Source organism: Vidua macroura, chromosome 6, assembly GCF_024509145.1.
Source record: "Vidua macroura isolate BioBank_ID:100142 chromosome 6, ASM2450914v1, whole genome shotgun sequence".
NCBI lineage: Eukaryota > Metazoa > Chordata > Aves > Passeriformes > Viduidae > Vidua > Vidua macroura.
In genome coordinates this window covers 32,788,786-32,808,625 of record NC_071576.1, presented here as the reverse complement: position 1 = coordinate 32,808,625, position 19,840 = coordinate 32,788,786, and the positions used below count along the sequence as shown (strand labels likewise).

General features: G+C 35.7%; 1 protein-coding gene across 20 annotated transcripts in view; it reads right to left on the bottom strand.

Moving 5' to 3' along the window:
* The window catches only part of GPHN (gephyrin), a 275,721-nt gene that overhangs the window by 45,421 nt on the left and 210,460 nt on the right, over positions 1-19,840 (bottom strand). For 11 of the 20 annotated variants that reach the window (XM_053980257.1, XM_053980261.1, XM_053980259.1 and 8 more), the window contains 2 exons: positions 4,893-4,935; positions 1,469-1,606 (listed from right to left, as the gene is read on the bottom strand). In XM_053980257.1, the coding sequence (XP_053836232.1) occupies positions 1,469-1,606; positions 4,893-4,935 (181 nt within the window). Of the gene's footprint in view, positions 1-1,468; positions 1,607-4,892; positions 4,936-7,206; positions 7,270-19,840 lie in introns of all 20 variants that reach the window. The other 9 variants (XM_053980254.1, XM_053980258.1, XM_053980256.1 and 6 more) reach the window with 1 other exon arrangement.

Sequence of the window (19,840 nt, the reverse complement as noted above, 5' to 3'; positions counted from 1 at the left end):
AGCTACCCAAAAAGGCCCAATAGTTATGCTCAGGCATTTATGCCTTAGTGCCTTCTAATCTGCACACCATTATGAAAGTGCAGGGTGTACTATGCATATTTCTTGTTGATCCAGTATTGGTGCTGTTCTGAATGCAGGATATGGAGCATTTTCTCAGAAATCCTGCTGCCAAGGCATAGGGGAGCACTGATCTCTGCTTAGAGTCACTAAATGCACAGGTGTGATATTATGTACAGTTTGCTAAATGAGTAAGTCAATATAAAGACATCTTGAAGGCTTCTGATAGCACAAAGATTCGGCAAAGAGCATGAAAACTTTGAACTTCCAAGCCAGAAGACAGAATATTTCATTCAGAAACCATTTGTGCCTCTCTGCTGTCTGTAGCACACCAATGTCCTAAATGTTTTCGTCTTTTGAGGTTTATAGTTCTACAATCTCTTCACTCACCACCTTACTTTTGGACAATCTGGAAGAATCCTTGGAAGAGATTTCTGCTTCCCTATGTAGTTTTGGTTTACTTGTCAGCATATTTCCTGTCATGGTTTTGTTATGTGCCCAGAACATTCTCCCAGATAATGTGTAGGCTTGATGTAAGGAATAGCAGAAGCTTAGGGAGGCACCTAACAGACATTATGAACACAGTACTTCAGGAAGGAGGATAGTTTAGCTGAATAAACATGAGAGATGCCTTGCTAATTCCTTTTATGGCCAGAAAATCACTTCATCTATCCCTACTAATTCATGAGTATAGCTACAGTCACAAAGTCACAAAATCTGATATTTTGCTCGCTGTTTGGTGCTTTTGAAGACAACCTCACTGTATAAATCAAAACCAGTTACTCTTTAATTACAAAATTTTGATAGATCAAACATTAAAAGGAAGTAATTTCAGAAAATGATCACATAATGTTAGAATAGAAAAGGAATTGCATTTATAGGACAAAGAAGAAAATTCTGGAATGACTAGTAGGCTAACTAGAAACTGGAAAAAGAGACTGAGATAAACTGTTAAAGATATAGACATGGAAAAAAGTGATCTGGAATCAATAATCACTTTGCTTTGATCATTAATCTCAGATGGGAAAGGGGCTTAGTGAGAATCTTCCACAGTAAGGCAACACAGGGAACCAATCACAGTAGCTTGCAGCTACTTGACATCTACAAAAGTCCACTGAGGCACATTCAGGTTGAGTATAATATGCTTGCTGCACATAATACATACAGGAAGAAAATTAATTCATGTATTTTATTAGCATTCCATTACAGATTCCTTCAGGGAGCATCACTGAGTTCAACTGAGGTTCTCCTACCTTTGAAAGGTTTCCTCTATGACTGGTATTTCCTAAAGCAGTTTCTCCTGGAGAAAGCGCTGTTTCAGACACCTCACAACATTAAAAAAAAGATCAAGAAGGTTGCCAAATAGGGAAGAAATCATCCTCAGGATCACAAAGAATCCAATTTAATATACCTCTGTAATTGATGATTTCTGTTCCAAGCACTGGGGTCATCTCCAGAACTGTGATGAAAGCCTTGTCCATAGATGTCAATGGGAATGGAGACATGCGATGTCTTCTCGCCACCTTGGTGATGTCAACAGCACTGTGACCTGCAATGAGAAAGAACAAATTCACGTGTGCTACAGCAGATTTGTGTGCTGATGTTCATTTAAACCATTTCACTGAAACTAATCTGCACTTTGGAGCAAATTAAATTAGTTAGTTATCACTATTGAGCTTTCATGTCTGACACTGGGAAGACACTGTATTCAACTAGAATCAAGAGAGTGTATATCCTTATCTGTAGTGAAGAACATACCAGAAGTCTTGATGAGCATGAAAAGATTGGTTAATCTACAACAGAAACAAACCCTTCCAGGTGATGCAGTATTTTACACTGAGGATGATAATCTGAGACTAATTAATTTCTATGAATTCAGGACAATTCACTCCATTCTGTTCTGCACAAACACATCTCAACATGCTCTGTGCTGTGCACAGATAAAGTGCAACAATGGACACTGTGCCAGTGAGCCTACAATCCAAGAGTGAGATGGGAGTCCAAAGGTTTGGAAGGAAGACAGAGAGAGCACAATGAAATCACTGGGCAGCCAAGCCAGCAGACAAGCAGTGTCTCCAGCTAGTGAGCATCCTACCCATTGTCAAGATTTTGTTGTCACCATAGCAAAGTGTTGTTTAAATGTATGATTTCAGTGAAGGCAGTAGGACAACTTAAGGAAAGCTTGCTTTTCCCAAGTGTGAGGGACAGGTAGGGAGAAAATATGACAGAAGTTGTTTGAAAATGAAACCAACAGTGTGTTTGATTTCATGATACTTACTGAGAGATTAAACAAGGGGACAACAAGCTTTGAAGGATTTTGCAAGTGAAGATAAGCAACTGAAGAGAGAACTATTGCAGGAATACATAAACAAGAGCAACAGATATAAACTGAAAGATTCAGACAATTACAATTGCAGAGTATCTTGAAAGGATTTACCTAGAACAAGAAGGTATTTATGAGAGCCAAAGTGGATGATGTTCTATATGTGATATGTAATGATATTCCTAAGTAACATAAATTACAGTACAGAAAGCATTAAATAATAGAAACTAATTTTTAATGACATGATTTTGCTTGGCAGTCACTACATAAATATCTCATTTGTTGCTGCACATGGCTTCAGATTCTGAAAAAAAAAAAGATTATTGCTTCAAGGGTAGTCTTCTAATAAAAAGCAAGTAAAAAATAGCACAACAATCATGCAGTCTAAATCCTTCCTTCAGAAGAGGAGGTTTCTTAATTAATCTATATATACAATACTTGTGCAGCACTAACACATGCTTACCTTTTTATGTGAGAGATTGTTCGCTAATTATTTTTTGCTATTAACACAGTAGCTACCTGTCAGAGGAAGAAGTAGAGACAAGTAAAACTGCCCACCTAATTCTTCCAAGAATGGTTCTGGAAGAAATTATTTGAACAATCTCTTTGTACGTATTTAGAAGATAGCGTCATGAAAAAAGCAGGCACTGTGAATTTGTCAAGCACAAATAATTTTTAATTGACTTAATTCTTTTCCTTAAGATAGCAGTTAGCATTCTGAGGAAGAGAGAAACAGCTGATGAGACACTTTCTAACTATATTAAGACTTCGCAAACTCTTAAACCTAACTTTCTCATAAGAAAACTAGGGACAAATGATCCAAATTAAACTATTGTAAGAAAAAAGTGTAGCATGGAAAAACTGCATTCCTGGTTTTAACAATGGGGATCTCCCTGATAACATTTCCAGTTATCATGACTGTTTTTTGTTGACAACATCATTAAAGAGGAAAAGGAAAGCATTTGTGAAATACAGTCAGACTTCCCACGCCTACCTATGCATAGAGAAAGAAACCCTGCTTTAGCAGCACTGTAATTGCTGAAGGTCCAGCAGATTCCACACAATATATGCTAAAAACATTTTTCTGATGTTTTAAGTTGGAAAATATGAAGGAAAATGCTAAGAAAAAACATGTGACAGCAATGAAAGCTGAGGGAATTGTGTGGCAGTAAACAACCTTTATGCTCTTGACACTAGATGCTTTTACTGCTTCTAGCAGTAATTTCACTGTTACTTAAAACTCACTGTTAGCTACTTCAGAAACTTACATTTCACCTCCTTAAACCTTAAAAAGTGATAGAATTCACAGGTTTTGAATGCTTTGACTGGTCCCCAGAGAACAACCTTCAGATTTGCAAGTCTGTCCCTAATGAATGTCATTTGCTTAAGTCAAAGGTACTGTTAAAATCTTCTGAGAAATGCATTCTCCAAAATAGACTTCTTGAAAATAGATAAAATTCCCTAATCTCTGACATCTTTTTTTCCAACACCAAAAGTAACACCCATGATTTCTGCAAGAAAAGTCAAGAAATTACAGCCCCTTTAGGTTTAACACTAGCATGAATAACCCTAATGAAGAAAGGAAGGAAGATGCTGGTGTAACTACTAAACTTTCTCTCTACAAATGCTAACACTTCTACTAGATATATCACAGATTTAAATAGACCCAGAGACAAACAGATGATTTTTTAAAATTGTAAAACCATGAAATGGTACTTTAATTACAAGCAAATGACATTAAACAACTCTTCAGACTTTACCAAGTTATCTTTCACTAATGTGAAATGTCAGATAGCTCTAAAAATAACTATTTACATTAAGCTGCATTTTGTATAAAAAAAATAATCTTCTAGATTTGAAGCAGCTAATTCAATTGGTTGCATAAGGTAGAAAAATTCTTGACAGCCTCCTCTTTTACCACCAAAACAATTTCTTAGGCCTGTCATTATACATATATATATGCATATATATATATACATACACACATACGGTGGATCAAATTTTAGACTAGAAAAGATTCCCACAACACAAAGAAAAAGAATTGTGCAAATTAAACTAGACATAATTTGGATCAAATGTGAACTCTTAACCTTTGCATTTTTTGGTTTGGTTCTGTGCAATCCAGCATTCAAATTCATGTTCAAGTATGAAAATAAAAATAACGTATATTCAGTTATTCAAGTTGAGAATTTCCATTTTCTTTGTCTTTGAGTGTTAATTCTTGCCCCTAAAACCTGCACACACATGATAATTTACAACAAAACATCACAAACAACACAGACCTCCATGTCATTAGAAATACAGCTTGGAAGAATAAATGAAAAGGTGACTCTCCATTAATACATGAACGCTATGCGCTATTTACAGTTTTACCTTTGCACTGGATTTCACTGTCTTAAGTTACTACATTTCTGCTGCAAACCCACCTAGTCCCACCTCTGATCTGACTATCATTTTCTGTCTTCTGAGCAGTCCTAGTTTCTCAATAGAGCTAAGAAGTTTCTGCACTTACTTGCTCTGAGGATGTTCTCCTTGCTGCTGCACCTAGACTGGACCTGCAGAGAGAGTGCAGAGTCTATGAGCTACAGAAGTTAACAAGAATACAAAATACAGAGATAAAATGGGCAAGCTCCTGGGATCTAAGACAGAGGCTATACATATTTTCAGCAACATTCTTACATATTTTGCATGAGATAAGTATATTTAAGCAGATGGTCAGAATCTGATACAGGCAATTTGATTCCACACCCCTCCCATAAGAAACAAGATGGCCTAAGAATAGTAAGTGAGTAAAATCAAAGAATAGTGCTTAAAATTATGTGTTAAGCATCAGTTTTCAACAGAAAATCCACATTTTCTTATACAGTTGTAATTACAGTAGCTCTGAATCTAGGTCCTGTGTGATGATTAGATAGAATACTAACAAAAGTACATGACCTGATTTAAAATTCTATTGCTGATATTTTCAGGTATTGAGAGTTTAAAATACTTAGTTTCAATTATGTTGATTCTGAAGACATTTAATAAGAATTTTTCACAACTGTATAAGCAACACACAACTGTCTAAATGGCTCTTGGATGGAGCTGATAAATTTACTCTGCTGTTCCTACTTGGTTAAAAGAAATGCTATGTTCACTATGAATTTTGTAGTGGAATTCTACTTTAAAAAGTAACTGTGTGAGAATGACATGGTTTCTCAACAACCCCTCTTCCTTGATGCTTAGGACATTGTGCTATTCCAGGTAGATTAGTCTGACTACAGGGAAATTGGACAATTCACATTGGTCTAATATTCTAATAACACTGGATATTTAAAATTCTGTTTACTATGCAGATTTAATTTTTTTTTTAAGAGTATCAGCCCTGCAAACACAACACAGTTTAAATTTTTAATTCTTCTCAATTTTGGAAAGATAGCACCATGTATAATAACCCTGAAGCTGCAAGTTTTCAGCTGGACTACTGTCAGGCCAGATGACTGAACTGGCAGCACTTGAAAGCATTTTGTGTGGACAAAACCCCAGCTAAAGTAAACTTCACAGGAAGACAAACCTTTGAGATAGTAAGAACTGAATCCTTCTCTTTTTTACTTTATTGACAAAGATCTTTTAAATTTCAATGAGAATATTAATAAAAGAAAAGTCTGCACGTGTCATGAAAGAAGTGGAATAGCACAGGTGATGCTGAGGGTGTAATTTCCCAGCAGAACATTTGTCCTTTGCTGCAAAAGCAAAGGAGTGAATCCAGATTATCTTTCAGACCTCACTCTGGACTTGCAGTCACAGAAAAATTGCCTAGAAAGTGAACATGTATTATCTAACAATTGATGAAGAATGACAAACCCCCAACCCCACAAAAGCTGTCTTCAGAAGGGAATAACTATTTAAGGCTGAAACAAATGGTACCCCAGCTTCTAAACCTCTTTCTTCTGTTCCACAGCAGCTTGCCCCAGATAGATAGTCACATAAAAAAATTGGCTTCTACAGCGCAACACAATCTACTTATTGTAATGGAATAACTTATGGAAAGTAATGTTGCAACTTAGAGTGGGTTATGGAGTCCTTCCCTGAAAAAAACTCTTGTTTAACAAAAACAAACAGAAAAACCCCACACCCTCCCCACTTCCCACCAAAAATACTATACAAGAAAACTGTAAACAAAATATTAATGATGCCCAAATTTGGCCCAGAGTTGTTTTATCAGATTTCAAAAGCATAAAATGAACTCTCTTTGGAAGAAGTAAATATTTACCTATAATTTACCAAAGGACAATTCTGGACCAAAAAGGTGGTATAATGGCAGGAAAGAAAACACAAAAGAAAGAGAAGCACAGTTTGAGAGGGAGAGAGAAGCAGGATGGATGTGGCAAGGCAGAAGATGGTGTATGCAAAAGGAGACATGGGCCTATGTGTGTAAGACTACTGTTTAAAATGGAAGAGGTTCTCTTATTTCTCACTGAAAAACATGAAAAGAGAAAATAAGGAATGGACCTGCTGCAAAATAACCAAGCAATTCAGCAACTGTGGAATGAAATTCAGTGAGATAACATAGTCCTAAAGAAAAAGGCAAAAAACCAAAAATACAAAACACAAACATTTGAAACAATCTACTAAAACAAACTAAGTAAAATATGTGATCCAAAGGACACAGATAAAAGCTACTAGAGAAGGAGGAAAAATGTTAGCAGACAAAGACAGTGCTAAAGAAGTAAAATGGAAGTCAAGAGAGAGTCTTTCAACAAAGTGGAGGAACAGAAGGAGCCCAAACCCATAGCGCAAAGCAATGTTTGCGAATGGAAAACAGCTCCTTTGAGCAGAATAGTTACTCTCGAGTTGTAGCCTCTATTCCTCCTCAGTTCATCTTTAAGCCCTTCCAACCTATAGTGGAGCTAGTGTATGGACAAAAACAAGAGATTTATAATGAACAGAGCAGCTGAGATTTGCAGATCAAATCTTCTAATATAAAAAACGTGCTGACAAAGTTTTGCTCTTAAAATGTCCAAATGACAATGGTAACAAAAGACAGCTGGCTTCACATACAGCCTCTCACAGGTCATTTTTTTAATTCTGTGCACACAGAGGACTTCATATTTACTTTTTTATTTCTTATACCCAGCCTAAAGTTTCCATGTTATCACTCACCTGATGGGCAACATATGCAGTATGAGAAATAATTTGCTTCCCACAAATTTTAAAAGCAGCTGTGGAAGAGGAATCCATGATAATAAAATAAAAGGCTTGATTAGCTAGACTTGATCGTTTCCCAACCTATGCTCACAGCTGCAGAATACAAACCAAGTTTTAACATAACTGACATCAAAATTAGTTATTACATAATACTGCTGTTTAATATGAATTGCACATTCTTATCCTAAATGTTATTTTTAATCAAAAACTACAGTAAAATGATTGTTAATAAAACCCACCAGTTCCCTAACACATACAATTTTGGCAGCAATGGAGCTTTTTATAAACTGAGTCATGTGCTTTAAGTGCCTTTTAAAATATTCATTATTCATATGTTTTACTACTTTGTTATTTATGTCATTTACAAAAAATCTGTATTCTTTTCACAGCTATTGTTAACTGAGGAATCCATACTACGTTGCATATGGTACCATGACTGACTAGGGAGAATTATTATTAGGAGAATTTACTGTAATTCTTCTCATTCACAGGTAGTTACAGAAATAACAACCTATGGCTGTCTTTTCTTTCACAGGGAAAGTATAGACTTATTGTTTGTCCATTCTACAGCCTCTTGGCTCACAATCTATCTTGGCAGAAGATACATTGGGCTACCAGCCAGTACCATTCCCCTGCACAGTTCAGACAGAATATAACAAAACCCAAAGCATTCAGTTCACATTACTCTGTATTTTAAACAAACTGGAATTTATGTTCTTGAAAATGTAACTTCATCATGCTGGAATGCAGAGTAAGCTTTCTCTCATAAGCTGAAGTAATAAATAGAATGTGAAATACAGTACTCAAAAAGAAATAAAGGGAATGGTAAAAATAAAGAGTCCTGCTGACAACTTCTATTTATCAGTCATGATTGGTCTGAAAAACAAAATCAGTGGCTGTACTAAACTGGATTCATTTAAATTTACATAATATGTTTTGCTGCAAATAAAAATCAGTCTAAATTTTTTTTTTCAAGAAAAATAGAAAAAGACACAAAGAAAAGTACATACTACGAGTGAAAAATTTATGTGAAAAATAATGAAAAAAGAAAACTGAGAAACCCTTTAACACTCTACCATGACTGTTAGGAATTGTTAGAGAAATTACTTACCTTTTTAAAGTCATAACAAGATTAGCACAGAGTATTAAGTCAGCTCTTCATTATGGGAGGTACAATTAAAAGCCATTGGTTATAATAAAACAAATTGCTAGACAAAGGTGAAGAGTTTCCAGCCCAATATGAAAAGCTAACTCTTGCAGGAGTACATTTAAACTCAATATTACAACATGAAGAACAGTTCAGAACAACGACATCAAAACATGAGTTACCACCACCAGAAAGAGCCCATTTCTCAGGAACACAGAACCTGCAGAAGGCTGACCCATAACCTTTAGCACTTATGGGAAAGCACATTGCTCCACTCTGAGGAAAGCATGCAGAATGTGGAACCACCAGCAGAAACCCAAACATAAGCAGACACAGAGGACTAAGGTACAGCAGCGGGAATGAGTTCGCCAAGCTGTAATGAAGGAAGCAGGGTAAGCAAAGCACAGCAGCTGTTTACAATTTCAGAACTGCATTCTCACTCTCCCAAACACCAGGCAGGCCTCTTCATGAGGTATTGCACCTAGTGCACTTACTGCTGGTGAGAAAGTGCATAACTTATGAAGCTTTTCCTTAAAACCTCAGCAGCTTTATGAAGACAATGTCTCTGCTGTGATGTGGGAAAGTGTGCTGCTGCTGCTTTTGTTCTGCACGTGATTTATTAGTACTTCATGACCCGAGTCCTGTACAATATACACCGTGCACATGCCATTTGAATGGTCTCTGAAATATTTGCCTGCTTTAACCAGATTTCAAATCATATGTGATCTGATTTAGAACTGTAGGGGCTTGCACAGTGTCTTCTGCCTAAAGTACCTTCTATCCTCTAAGAGTGCAACGTACATTATTCACTGTCTCTAAATAAACAGATAAGAGAAAACTAAACCATGAATATCAATGTTTGAAGCTGCTCTGATAATACTTATAAAATTGATTTTGGCATGTCATTCTAAGCAATATCCATAAGGTTAAACTAGGAGCAAATAAAAAATGCAATGAAATACATTGTTGATTTCACTAAAAGAACTGTGTTAAATGTATCCTGAAGTACAGAGAGAATAGCTTTGATTGAATTAAAATGGAATATAAAAATGAAGTTGTGAAAAAAAATTCACAAGAATGGCTTGGGTCGGAAAGGACCTTAAAGATCATCTAGTTCCAAAAAAAAAAGTGCATCTGGAATTGTGTACTTCACAAAACATTCAATAAAGTATGTGAGGATTAAAAAATCCTATTACAACATGCAATCTTCCAATTTCAGGAATCAATTCTTATTCAAACAACACATTTACACTGAACTGAACACACAAGGTCTTAAGAGAATTCTTTATGGCCATGTGAATTAGGACTAAACTCAGTTCAAAACAACAGAAGATTTTTTCCTATTATACTGAGACCACTTCTGAAATGGAAAGAAAAGTGAGCACAAGGAATTTGATAGCAGCAGACATTACTCATTAACACAATTTTTAAAACAAGCACGACTGATGGTGGGATTCAGCTCACCAAAATTTAAATATGAATATTAAATAATGTGGTGTTCCACACAAGAAATCACTCATTTGGAGTCAGTGTGAAGAAATAAACAGAAAATTATTTTAAGCCAAAATAATTTTAGGAGCAGATTTTTACAACTTATTAAGTGTTATGCCTGCTAGAATGGACACTGAACAAAAGTCAATTTTAAATCTTGAATATGTCACTGTCTTCATCTGTACATTACTGAGCTCTCTTTTCTGAGTTTTTTTCTAATTACCTACACTTTATATACAGATTTATTGAATTTTGATAATTGTTTCCCAGTAGACTATGAACACACACATGGAATTCTGTGATCAGATTAGGGCTCATCCTAACTACTATTCAAACAGGACCGTGGAAGTGGATTGATGAATACAACGTTGAAACATAAGGGCTGAAGTGATTCCTTTGACAGGAGCAGTATTAAAAAAAAAAGACATTATCCAATATTTCAAACAATATGGAATGAAAAGGCATTTCTTGGATTAGTCACCTCTCAACAGAAATTGGCATTGTCCTGGAGAGGTAAAATCAACACATTTATTTTTCCTAGAAGAGGATTCAAAGAAATCTTACACGCCAACTAAAATTGCAAGCTGATCACCTCACAATGAGAAGACAGGAAGAACTGTGAAATATATAGCAAAAAAAGGAGACAAAATAGCAAACCACAGTAAACTAACAGGAAAGACGACTGGCTACTACAAACTAGCAGTATAGGCTTCATAGCTGAGAATTAAGAGAAGCAAAGAAGGATTTCTTCTCTTCAGAGTAGTTTTAATGAAATGTTTACCTTTGTATGAAAAAAAAAAAATGAGCTGCATTTTGTGTTCTTAGGAGGGGGGACAGCATATAGATAATGCTGTGTGAGTAACACTGGAAAGATGGCATGTTTCAGTGATATTTTAGGGGTGGTTCAGAGCTTATTCAAGATCATACTGCTTTTTGTTCAGAAAAGCTGCATTAATTATAATACCCAAATATTAAGAGATCAGGTATCTTGTATAAGCTAAAGCCCATATTAATTCAAGTCATAAACATTATTGCCTAATTTGTGCACAAACTCCACTAGGTATTTCTAACCTGTGCTATCAAAATTCAAGTGGGATTTGTAAGACACAAAAAATCTCTGGAAACACTGCACTTGAAAAAATGAAATGTTCTACTACCTGTGTTACTAACTGAACAAAATCTTTTATTTGTTTGAATGAAAATCTTGAACATTCTCCAAATGCCCTGGAAACAGTCTCCAGTTTGAGAAGTAGATAGTGTAAACAAAGGCAGAGAGAATATGATGTATTTCCTAAGAGGAACAAGGGCAAAAAATCCTGTTGTCCTTGTTGTTTGCCACAGAAATGGCACTTACTTGCCTATTTTTATATAATTTCACACCCTGGCAATTTGACTGAAAAACCACTTAGCCTTACGAGTATGCATTAGATGTCTGAGTTATATCCTGTCTGACTCCTTGTTCCAGGAGCTTTTTTTAAGTTGTTTTCAATCAGATACATGAGTGATGTATAGAAATTCTTGTCTTCAAGCACACCATAAATTACTTTCTCACCCTTGAGTAGTATGGTTGACATTTAAAAAAGTTTCATTTCTATTACAAGTATTTTGCTTTTCAAAGAGATTTCAATTATTTTCATGTTTTTATTTCTTCACCCAGCAGCAGCCAATTTCAAAGCAGCATTAAACAGTGAAGTATTAACATTACTGCAAAATAATGGAAATTTTTATTGAATTGCATGAACCTCAAGATAAAATTTTAAAATAAATTCTTTATTCAAATGTAGTCAAGTAAAATTGGCAATTTTAAGTGAAACAACTTTTAGGACAGATCAGTGTTATTTGGGCAACTCATTTTTTCTTTGACATGAAGGCATTGTAATTTCATCATAATTATTTTCAGCAGGGCTTCTGCATAAGACAAGATAAGGCTACTTCATTTTACTCTCCCTACTCAAAGATCAGCTTCATGTTTTACTTACTAAACATTATTCAAACTGTCAGCTAAATGGGCAATTATTTAATTCTTTATCAATTTCTCTGTTTGGCTCAGTTCTACTAAACAAAACCTTGTAATACACACAAAGGAATTTATTTTTGCAAAATCTTTGTGAAGCAGAGGGATGAGTTGATTTTAGAAATGGAAAACTGAGACCCAGAGACATCTAAATTTAACCTAACATGCCAACAGTTGAATTGCAGAGATTAGATCCTCAGTTGCCATTTATTTCAACTGCATTTGGAATGCCCAGTACAGAATCACAGAATGATTTGCATTGGAAAGGACCTTAAAGGTGATCCAGTTCCAGCCCTCTGCCATGGGCAGCGACACCTTCCAGTAGACCAGGTTGCCCAGAGCCCTGTCCCACTTTGCACACTTCCAGGGATGGGACAACCTGTTCCAGTGCCTCACCACCCTTAACATCTAATGTGAACCTGCCCTTAAGGCCATTTTCCCTTGTCGTATCACTACGTGCCCTTGTAAAAAATCTCTTTTCAGCTCTCTTGTGGTCCCCTGCAGGTACTGGAAGGCTGCAAAGGTCTTTCTGGAGCCTTCTGCTCTCCAGGCTGAACAGCCCCAACTCTTTTAGCCTGTCTTCACAGGACAGATGCTCCAGCCATGGAATCATCTCATGGCCCTCCTCTGGACTCACTCCAACAGGTCCATGCCCTTCCTGTGTTGGGATCCCAGAGTACATGGGATCTCATGAGAGCAGAATAGAGATGCAGAATCCCCTTCCTCACCCTGCTGCCCACACTTCCTTGGATGCAGCCCAGGATACAATTGGCTTTCTAGGCTGGGAGTGTAGCATGATGTGAAAATCACACAATACGTGTCTCAAGAAGGACACACAGAAAATGAGTACAAGAAGTTTTTCCAGCAAGAAAAATTAAGTCAGCACTAATGTGGAAACAGAAAGTATGACAGAGGCTTCCTTGGCACCCTTTCAGGCCTTCTGCTACAGTACTGTGCTTCCTGCTCCAAAAGCAGCAGAGATGGAGTCGCCATTCACCACACCTGCTACTGCTGGGAAACACAATTCAGTTTTCTTAATATCTAGTTATTGTCAATATCTGAATAAATGTTGGTGAGGAATTGGCAGAAGCATGTTTGGAATTTTTAGCATTACTGCTTCTGCTCCTATCTACTCCTAGGCCTACGGCCTCCATCCCTTTGATCCAAGGTCTGTGGAGCGAAAACGCATTTCTCCACTGACGTTTGAATGAGTCTGACTCTAACTTCTAGGCCAACAAAGCTTACAATACCCATTTCATGCTTACACTCTGATCTTCCTGGAAGCTGACCACACAGGTAACATTCCTTGTATTTCTATGTTAAAGGAATATGAACACATGTAAACAGGAAAAAAGCAACCAAAACATATAAACTCTGCTCTGTGACTTTGTGGCTTCAAAAGCCACCAATCAAATGAGCAGTGAACCTCCAGGCCCAAAGAGTCAGCAAAAAGCCACCATCCAATTTCTTATATTTTTTAAAGCATCTTTAAAGTTAAATTTCACCTTTTTCTTGTTGGTGTTTACCAGAAATTTTGGTTCGAGATTTTTATAGTTATTATCATTCTAAAGAAAATGGTTGGACTACCTTTTTAACTATATGAGCAGGAACAAAACACATTTCCCCATGTAGCATGATCATAACTTCTGTACTAACATAACTTCAAATAAGTTGATTTTAGTTTATCATAATATTTTTATTTGAGCTAGGAAGACTAAATTTGATGGGCTTCAAGCACAAGAGCCAAAACTAGTAAACACAGGGTAACAATAATCTTATATTTGGTATATATTATGGTCTCTCATGTATACAATATTCAGTCAAAACCTCAGACTTGTACACTTTAAAGTATAAAAAGAAATAAAGATCTTTAAAGTTTAAGATTCAAACTAGGGAGCAACAACTGTAAGAAAAATAAATCTTCATTTCATGAATCCATCTGAGTAGTAAATATCAGACAGTGAACTTACTGTATGAAGAGCTATATTTCTGTCTTTGAGCTGAGACAGAAACACAGACTATATTCCTCTGAGGAGAATCCTTAAAATTAAATCAGAATGGTCATGGATGAATAACATGAAGATTTCAGAGTGTTCATAAGCTCTAGAAAGGAGAGGGGAGCTGAACAAATGTTGCACTAAAAACTATTGTTAAACCCAAGTTAGAAATTATTTTTGAAAGTAACCAGAAATGCAAATGAAGAAAGGGGATTTGCATTTCAGATTTTGCTCTGAGCATCAAAGGCTCAACAGGATAAGATTCCTTTAGTGTTGTCTTGAATTTGGCAGTCTGGATTGCAAGGTCCAGCACAACAGCAATCACCAGGCTCTCCACAGCATATATGCACCTAAGAACACAATACTAATTGGGCTGGGCTTGTAGCAGCACTGAATTTTGGAAACTCGAAGGTGAGAAAGGGAAATAGAAAATACAGTGAATAAGGACATTCATTCTGCCCTCCAGTTCTTAAAAAACCCAAACTTTATGGCAAGAATGCTTAGCAAAAAAAGTTGTTTCCATGTTAAAACCGGCATTTGAAAAATGGGAAAAATGGGAAGATAACTTAGGGAGCACTCATAGGAACCCACTGACACTTGAGCTGTGCATTACTGATACTGACACTGCTGTGAATATCTAACTTGATTTCCATGTATTTAAACAGACTGCACATTAGAGATACATGTAAATTAAATCACATGCATGGCAATTTACATCAGTGATATCTCCAAAAACTTTAACAGCAGTAGAAGCTTTCCTCTACTTTAATTCATTGCTATTTCAGACTTTAGACTAATTTTTTCTAGATTCTATTACTAAAGCTGACTCTTCAGAGTTAGATTGATTTGGGAGCTGGAGCTAGAGAACAGTTGCACTAAGTGTTATTACTAGTGAAACAAAATGCAAAATAATGTCTGGCTTCTCAAACAAGTTGATTTAAGCAGTAAGCAAAGAAATTCTAAACACTGCATGCTGGTGAGCAGCACAATAAAAAGAAAACAGTTGTTGTCTAGAAAAAAACCCTCACAGTTATATCTAATCAAGCCAATTTTACTGCCATACAATAAAAGGTATGGTACAAAACAAGAAAACAGAAAAAAACCCCTTTGCTTAAACGGATGTATTTACAGTGAAATAAATGCAAGACTAACTTTGGAAAATGCAAAGGAGCCTATGCTATAATCAAACAAAATGAAAATGACATTGATAGCTCTTCGGCTCGATCTAATTTGTTTCATAAAGGATTGCCCATCTGTACCATAAGGCAAGGTGAAATGTCTTCCTGTTTTGTGGCACAAGAAGCAAGGGGGAATAATAACTAAAAATTGAAACAGGAAGATTTGTCTTGAAACAAAAAGTAGGGAATTTTAAATTCCAGATGGGGAAGGATAGATTTTTTTTTTTTTTTTTTTTTTTTTTTTTGCCCTTTTTCTGATAAATGCAGATCTGGAAAGCATTTCACCATAACATAAATCAACAAAAAGTATTACAATTTTGTTGGGTTGAATAGATAAGGTTTAAGCCAAAACCTGGTACATTAAATGAGATGATGTTCAAAACCCTATCTTTTACCACTCTCCCAAATGTTAAATAGTTTTTTTTTTTTTTGTAAATTAACTTAGTGCTTGAACTGAACCTATTAGTACTGAATGAAAGTGCAAAATGTTAATATGAAGGGATAACTTTATTTGGCAGAAGTCAAAAGCTAAGTACCATGCACAGAGAAGGTGTAGGCTTAAGTAACCTTTTGCTTCTATTTTGAATGTATGGACTAATAATGGATCTAATTTGAGATTCAGCAATGGTTGAGTAAAGATAAATAGTACTTAAAGTAAAAAGATAGTAACATTTGTTAAAGAATTAAAAAAAAATATCTGATGCCATTAATCAAAATTCTTAATGTATACTTTGATCAGATTATTGCAATAACACACTGTCTTTCCTGATGCAACTTTGGCATTTTGCCATACTCTATTCTTATATGACAAAGAGAATACTAAAGAAGATGTTTGTAATCTTAATCCTAAACTAATCCTAATATCATGAATGAAGATAGCACTCATAAAACTATTTTATATGAATAAGGAAGAAGAATGTTTTTTCATAAATTTTTGCATTTTAATGTGCACTGAGGAAACCGCGTTCCTCTAAAAGTAAAAATTTTAATTAATTAATTTTCTTAACCATAGAATAAGGTGATAGTACTAGCAAATCAAAATGCAATCCTTTTGGCAATTGCCAAATAGAAAGCTCTGAGTTCTTGCTCATGTTCGAAAGAGAAATGCCTATAAATTCTAATTTTACTTATAAACTCATTGTTCTATTTGCAACTGCAAAAACATCAAAACCACTAAAACCAGGAGGAGAATGTGCCAGCGAGGTTGGACAACCCCCAAATGGTTACTGGCTCGGTTGTGTTCATTTATTTATTGGAAAAACATTATTTCAAATTTGAAAGAGCTTCTCTACAAAGTATATGGCATTCATAAGGCAACAAGATAGGGAATCTGAATTTAATGCAGAAATTTCTGTTCAATGGCTCAGTATATTTTTGTATGTCAGATGTAATGAACCAAGTTCTCTATCTGCTGGACTTCTACATGAAATCAGAGAAAAGAACAGGGGCTCTGCTTACATTTACTCAATTTGGACTATGTAGAGCAGATTTACAACAGATATCAACAGGGAACTTAGCATCCTGTAGCTAAAACTGAATTCAGGTTCTATGCTCGTGGTAAACATCTGAAAGCCAGAGTTGCAGTTCCTGGTCATTCAGCACTGCCTTCTAGTCAAACTAGTCTAAGCAGAAGGAGAATCAGCCTCTTACTTGGCTTAAATTCTGAAGAAGAAGATTCAGTTATTTACAACATTTTGTAATGTACACTATATAAAATACTTTAACCTACGGCACTTAAAAATCTGAATGGTCTTCTGAAGTCTACTACTTATTGTAGGAAATAGTGTTTCCTCTTGTTCTCTGAATACTGCTCCTTAATTCCCTGTACTGGTGACTCTCAATAAGATAATACAGGTCTCTGCTGTGTTATTAACAATGCTAAATACACAATTAAATCCCATCAATCAGTATGCAGCCAATACATTTTCCAAACCTATCTTTACAGAAATAATATTCTTTGTGGGAGAGAGAACTAATGCAGTATTTTGCAGATCTTTCACAACAAAAGACATCATGTTCTAACCACTCAGTGAGGCTAAATAAAACACATGACAAGCTATGGACCTGAGTGTCTTCCTCTTTGAAAAACTTTATTTTTTGGAAAGCAGGGAGTAGCACTGCAATAAGCATTTTGTTGCCACTATGCTTCCAACAAGCAGATCAATAGGTTTCCTTCATTACGCTTTTAGCCAAACACACAGCACATGCAAAAGCCAGAGGACAGGGAGAGAGAGAGGGAGAGAGAAACTGATGCTGCTAATAGAAAGTTTGAGATACAAATGAGAATAAAAAATGGTGCCACTGCATAACACTACCTAAATGTAATTTTATAAATTAGGAAACTATGGGTCTTCATTGAATAATCTGTCCAATTTACATTGTGAATGATATTTTTGAGATACAAGCTGATGTCAGAGTAGTTCTAAAAATTTAAGTGAAGCTGATTTGATTTAATATCTTAAGTGAACTACTGCTATTTAAAAATAAACCTTGTTTAGTGACAACTGACTAATAACTAAATTACATATCTATACTACACATACCATACTGCACATCTGTTAAGTAATTATAAGTCCTAATTAATAATTTAACTCTTAGACAACCAATTTAAGTAGTCCTGCTAACATCCACAAAAATTATAGGCATGAAGCTGACTGGTTTTCATCGAGGTTGAAAAATTTAATTGCACAATGTGAAATTTAAAGAGAATATAAACTTATATTTTATCATCATATCATTTTAGAGAATTAAAGCTTTACTTCCCTTGACAGAAGGAAATCTCTTTTTAAAGAAACTCACTTCAATTTCACTGAATTGAACCAAATTCAAGACTGCATTACAGACAAGTGGAATTGTTAAGGGGCTGACTGGGGCTACGAGGGTGTATAATACTTCTATACCATAATGCCTGCAACTCAACAAACCTCTCTGTACAAAAAAGTAAGTAGAAAATTCTAAAATCTTTCTGCCCATTACTCTCAAATAGGCATCAGCTGACCACATTTGGAGTTCCACTCATGCTACTGGTGACAATAAAATGAACAGATGAAAAGAAGCTTTTTTTAATTATTGGACTCTGAGATGCAAAATAGCCTCTACTAGGATGTTTTCTATGAACAAAACAGGCAGCAAATTCTACCTCAAATACTTCACCATGCAGAATACACAGGTCCGGTTTGTCTTCTGCTGGAAGATCTTTTACTTCTTCAATCAAAGACCTTCTGTGTGACAGGAAATCCTTGACAGTAGACTGACTTGGCTTTTTTACAATTTGAGTTCTGCAAGCGCTAGTTAATCCAATTCCAGATCTTTTCTCAACAATTAAAATTGTGACGAAATTTTACAATTAATCTAATCCACCTATTTCCTAAAATGAGATTTCAGAAATCATTTATATGAGGTTATCTCTTTAATCTTTCATTGTACCTTTGTCAGAAGGCAGGTTCAGCTGAAATCTCAGCACTGATTCCATTTCTCTTGCCATTTTGTTCCAGATATCCTCTGAAGGTCCAAAGCTATCTGATGATGACTCAGATGCAGAACATTAAGAAGGTCTAAACTTGATGCTTTAAGAATTAGATTAAGAAAAATATTTTTTTGGAATAAGAACCACAGAAATATGTGTGGACACAAAAAACCCCCTTGAGATCCTATCAGAAGTGTGGTTCTTTTTTTCCCCTGATTATGAGACAAATACTAATTTTCTTCCCATGATCAAAATTACTGACAGGCTTCTGGAGTTGATTTAACAACACTTCAATTTGGGAAGTCAACACTTATAATTTAGAAGTCAAGATGTTGTTTACTCATAGCAGCCTTTCCCATTTTCCAAAATAATAGAGAATGATGTTGAACATTGTTTGATATGCATCCTGACATTAAGCTGTATTTTTGAATGAGGAACCTCTTAAAGATAGAAACTAGACTACAAATCCTTTATGGACCTCAGAGAACCTCCAATCCCTTCCTGCCTTTTCAAATAGTTACAACTGCCACAGACATCTTCAGTTTCAATTGGATCTGTCAGTGGCTTGAATGTTCTGCTGCAAAACACACAGGGTGGTAGTCTGCCACCAGAGAATAATGTATCCATATTTTTTATACCTTGTGCTTTTTATATCTTGTACTGTGTGTTTTGTGAGCATGAACTTCCGATCAGCTACTGCATCACAAGATCTGGTTCAGCAGACAACCAGGCTATTTGTAGTTCAGATATGAAGATCTTGCCTTTGGACAGAATATAAAGGATGAATTGCTTGCACAGTCTTGCAGTGCCACTTTGATACTTCAGATAGCAGAATCTTGAGCACAAATTGCAAAGCAGTGATAGTTTTGGAGAAAGCAAAAAAGTTTTTGGAATTTGATCAAGCAGGAGACCCATATATGCTGATGAGTAACCAGCTGCAATATGTTGGTTTGTATTTCTCCTGAAGACAGTGATCCCTC